Source organism: Clytia hemisphaerica, unplaced genomic scaffold, assembly GCF_902728285.1.
Source record: "Clytia hemisphaerica strain Z4C2 unplaced genomic scaffold, Clytia hemisphaerica genome assembly, whole genome shotgun sequence".
Lineage (NCBI taxonomy): Eukaryota > Metazoa > Cnidaria > Hydrozoa > Leptothecata > Clytiidae > Clytia > Clytia hemisphaerica.
Genome location: NW_027103274.1, coordinates 85,973 through 90,825, shown reverse-complemented (window position 1 = coordinate 90,825; position 4,853 = coordinate 85,973). Strand labels below are relative to the sequence as shown.

The 4,853-nt window shown below is 40.8% G+C and overlaps 1 protein-coding gene across 1 annotated transcript; it reads right to left on the bottom strand.

Moving 5' to 3' along the window:
* Window positions 1-1,366: 1,366 nt before the first annotated feature.
* On the bottom strand, window positions 1,367-2,854 carry LOC136801986 (uncharacterized; the record flags this gene model as incomplete). The annotated part of the gene is made up of 1 exon (XM_067058686.1): window positions 1,367-2,854. A coding segment is annotated over exon 1 (1,488 nt), but the record flags the coding sequence as incomplete, so codon positions are not given.
* Window positions 2,855-4,853: the final 1,999 nt, after the last annotated feature.

Below are 4,853 nucleotides of genomic sequence, written 5' to 3'. Positions count from 1 at the left end.
CAGGGCAGGGTGCGTTGTTTCAGGCGAAAGATGCGATCGTTTGCTATTTCATCTAATGTACGATCTCCAAGAATCTTGACCAAGGGTTTGTGGTCAGTGACGACTATCAGCGATGGGCAGCCTTGAGTAAAATACTTGGTCTGTTCAAGCGACCACGCAATTGCTAGGGCCTCCCCTCGATGGGAGCGTATCGTTGTTCTGAAGACTGTAGGAAACGGGATCCTGCGAGAACGATCCTCCAGCCCAAATTACAGCAATCCGGTGTGTCTGAGTCACACTCACAATGTTGCTGGTACAAGAAGTAGCCGATGCCTTTGCGAGACCAATCGGGTCGAAGACAGGTCTTTCGTGTAGGATCAAATATGATGACTCCTGCATTGATTGCTTGGATGATAGATTCTTTGGACTGACGGAATGCTTTGTCGAGTTCGGGGGTCCATTGGAACATCTGACGTGGACTTAGGAATCGCCTGAAAGGCTCCATGTGATCGCGGAGTTGAGCGTAGTTTGATACTTGGTTCACTAAGCCAAACCAACTCCGGATGTCAGTGGTTGATTTGGGCGTAGGGAAATTGCGTATAGCATCGGTGTACTTTGGCAACGGAGCAATGGATGAATCGGAAATACGAAATCCAGCAAAGTCAACAGTACGTTGGGCAAACTGGAACTTATCTGGATTCATGATAATTCCTGATTTGCCGGATGTAATTAACATCTCCATCGTCCTCCACCAATGTTCTTCAAGTGACGTGTCATAGTGCAGGACGTCGTCAGTAACTCGCTCTTTCCTTTCAAAATCAGAGAGGACTTGGTCGAAACGACGGTTGTAACCATCACCGGAACCAGAAAATCCTTGTGGGGTTGCACAGTACCTCCAGCGGCCAAAGGGTGTGATGAAAGTGGTAAGGTGCCTGTGGGATTCCTCGAGAGGTACACTATGGAAACCGTTCCATGCGTCGTTGACAGTCTTCCACGTGTTGGTTGGTACTCTTCTAGCTGACTGGAATGGTGAAGCAGATGCAAACGTTTCTCTTTGACAGTGTTTGTTAAGTGGAGATAGGTCAACAGTCCGCCTTGGGGACCCATCGTGCTTTCGTGTCACTACCATACGGTGACACCATTTCACTGGCTCGCCATAAGGGACTCTCTCGATTACACCCAATGCTTCGTCACGAAGGAGATCCTTGTGCACTTGGTCCTGCCAATGAATTGGTATCGATGCTGGAGTGTGCACAGCTTTTGGAACAGCGTTAGGCTTAAGATGGATCTCAACCGGTGGACCATCCATTTGTGGCAGCCGCTGGTGTGGGCAGGTATTGAAAGTAGACGACGCAAAATAATCAAGCAGCCACTCCTTCATCTTATCGTTGTTCTCTGGAATGCATTCAAATGGAAGCTCCTTTGGAAATTCGGGGATGGTGGTGCGAGTAGGACAGGAACATGACTCCTCTGGAATGAGGTCTTCAACCACTGCATTGGTAGGGTGAACAGTAGACGAGGGTTTGATGGCAGGAAAGTCCTTAGGTACAATTCCAAGGTCCATCATGTTCTCCAGCGAAAGGTAAAATCCTTGGGCTTGTCTGCTGATGTAGACCATTGTAGCACACAACCGTTTTGAGCCATCATATGCAGTACCCTCCAGACGAACACGTGCAGCCCCCTCGACTTTAATAGGAGACTTATTGGCTGCCATGAGGTTGATGCTGACCGGAATCAGGTCATCCTTGGTAAACCCAAGCGATTCAAACTCATCCATTGACCATAAACATGATTGCGCACCCGTGTCAGCAAGTGCCATTATCTTAGATGGGGCAATACTAGGGCATCTTTTGCCGAATTGTTTATAGTCAGAAGACAAAACGGACAATAAGAGTTCTACCCTAGGATGTTCCTTGAATCTTGATTTGCGCCATTGCCCTTTGGAGAAGATGTTGTGAGGCAACGAAATGGCATTCTGAGTGGCTCTAGAAGATTTGGTGACATCTGGTTGCGTAGATATTCCAGTCACTTGGGAAAACATAGGGACGGTGCTTATCTCGCTATTGGATGCTCCAGGTTGAGGCTGTTGGTTGGTGTCAGATCTCTCTTGGCGACGTTTGGCTCGATAGCAGTCGATACACATCTTGTGTGGCTTTCTGTTTCGTCCTGTCCTGCCCTCCGTGAAACGCAGGTACGGCTTCCTACAACCAGGACATGGAATAGGTGTTTCAGCGTGAGTAGCCTCAGTCTGCTTTGGCTTATGTCGACGATATGTTGACGAGGACACGTTCCCGACTGAGGATGGCAGTGCATCCCGTGCCATCTCCTTGCTCTCTACAAGGGCAATAATGTCATTTATAGAAGTTTCGAGAATATTTGCAATACCAAGAACTTCCCGTCTGATGTCAGAATCTTCGATACCCGCAATTAGAACATCTCTTATAATAGAGTCTGTAAAGTCAATTGTGTTATCGCAAGTACATCTAGTTTTGTAATTACAGGTCTCTGCCTTTCCTCTAACCCGTGAGGAGAAAATGCGAAATTGTTCGTCGCGTTCCTGATGCATGTTCATAAGTTCAGTTCTCGTAACACAGGTAGCAACAGCTACGACAGCTAATGATTTCATTGATTCTAATAGCTCGTTGGTAGGGCGATTCATGATTCCAGGATTCGAACGCAGTAAACTATCCCCAAGAGATTGGCTCGCACATTGGAACAGCTGAGTGGAACAGTTATTTGCTTCGAGGCCAGATCCAATAGCAAATGCTTCCCAACGACGAAGAAATAGGTTCCATTCTTCCTGGTTCAATCCACTATCGACTTTCGGTCTATCCAATTTCGGTCCAGAAGGGATGTGGGCACGGCCACCACCCATGTGGATTGTACTGTGGGCCGACAGCAAGGTGCATGCCACAGATTACAGATAAAATAATTCACTCCATTAAAAATTAGTGAATAAGATTAGCATGAAGAATATCTTATTCATATGTTTTATTTATAACTATGAATGCTAATCTAAAAGAACAAGAGAAAGATATATATAATATAAAATCCTATAGAAATACTATTTGGAAGAATGTTTTAGTTAAATTACATTCATTGATGTCACTCTGAGTTGGATGACATATCATCGTCCATATCGGTTGCGTCTAACCAATATGGCCATTTTAGTTTAATGTTTCTAAATATTTGTTTTCTTGTATTTATTGAAAAGAAATACTATTTGGAAGAATGTTTTAGTTAAATTACATTCATTTATGTCACTCTGAGTTGGATGACATATCAGCGTCCATAACAGTTGCCTCTAACCGATATGGCCATTTTAGTTTAATGTTTCTAAATCTTTGTTTGCTTGTTTTTATTCATAATAAATACTTCTGGGAAGAATAATTCAGTCAAATCACATTCATACATGTCACTCTGAGTTGGATGAAATGTCAGCATCCATATTGGTTGCGTCTAACCGATACGGCCATTTTAGTTTAATGTTTCTAAATCTTTGTTTTCTTGTTTTTACTGAAAAGAAATACAATTTGGAAGAATGTTTTAGTTAACTTACATTCATTGATGTCACAAGTTGGATGACATATCAGCGTCCATATCGGTTGCGTCTAACCGATATGGCCATTTTTGTTTAATGTTTCTAAATCTTTGTTTGCTTGTGTTTATTCAAAATAAATACTTCTGGGAAGAATAATTCAGTCAAATCACATTCATACATGTCACTCTGAGTTGGATGACATGCCAGTGTCCATATCGGTTGCGTCTATCCGATATGGCCATTTTAGTTTAATGTTTCTAAACATTTGTTTGCTTGTTTTTATTGAAAAGAAATACTACTTAGAAGAATGTTTTAGTTAAATTACATTTATTGATGCCACTCTGAGTTGGATGACATGGCAGCGTTCATATCGGTTGCGTCTAACCAATATGGCCATTTTAGTTTAATGTTTCTAAATCTTTGTTTTCTTGTTTTTATTGAAAAGAAATACTATTTGGAAGAATGTTTTAGTTAAATTACATTCAATTATGGCACTCTGAGTTGGATGACATATCAGCGTCCATATCGGTTGCATCTAACCGATATGGCCATTTTAGTTTAATGTTTCTAAATCTTTGTTTGCTTGTTTTTATTGAAAAGAAATACTACTTAGAAGAATGTTTTAGTTAAATTACATTTATTGATGTCACTCTGAGTTGGATGACATGGCAGCGTCCATATCGGTTGCGTCTAACCGATATGGCCATTTTAGTTTAATGTTTCTAATCTTTTGTTTTCTTGTTTTTATTGAAAAGAAATACTATTTGAAAGAATGTTTTAGTTAAATTACATTCATTGATGTCACTCTGAGTTGGATGACATATCATCGTCCATATCGGTTGCGTCTAACCAATAAGGCCATTTTAGTTTAATGTTTCTAAATCTTTGTTTTCTTGTTTTTATTGAAAAGAAATACTATTTGGAAGAATGTTTTAGTTAAATTACATTCATTGATGTCACTCTGAGTTGGATGACATGTCAGCGTCCATAATTTTAGTTTAATGTTTCTAAATCTTTGTTTGCTTGTTTTTATTCAAAATAAATACTTCTGGGAAGAATAATTCAGTCAAATCACATTCATACATGTCACTCTGAGTTGGATGACATGCCAGCGTCCATATCGGTTGCGTCTAACCGATATGGCCATTTTAGTTTAATGTTTCTAAACTTTGTTTGCTTGTTTTTTTTTGAAAAGAAATACTACTTGGAAGAATGTTTTAGTTAAATTACATTTATTGATGTCACTCTGAGTTGGATGACATGGCAGCGTTCATATCGGTTGCGTCTAACCAATGTGGTCATTTTAGTTTAATGTTTCTAAATCTTTGTTTTC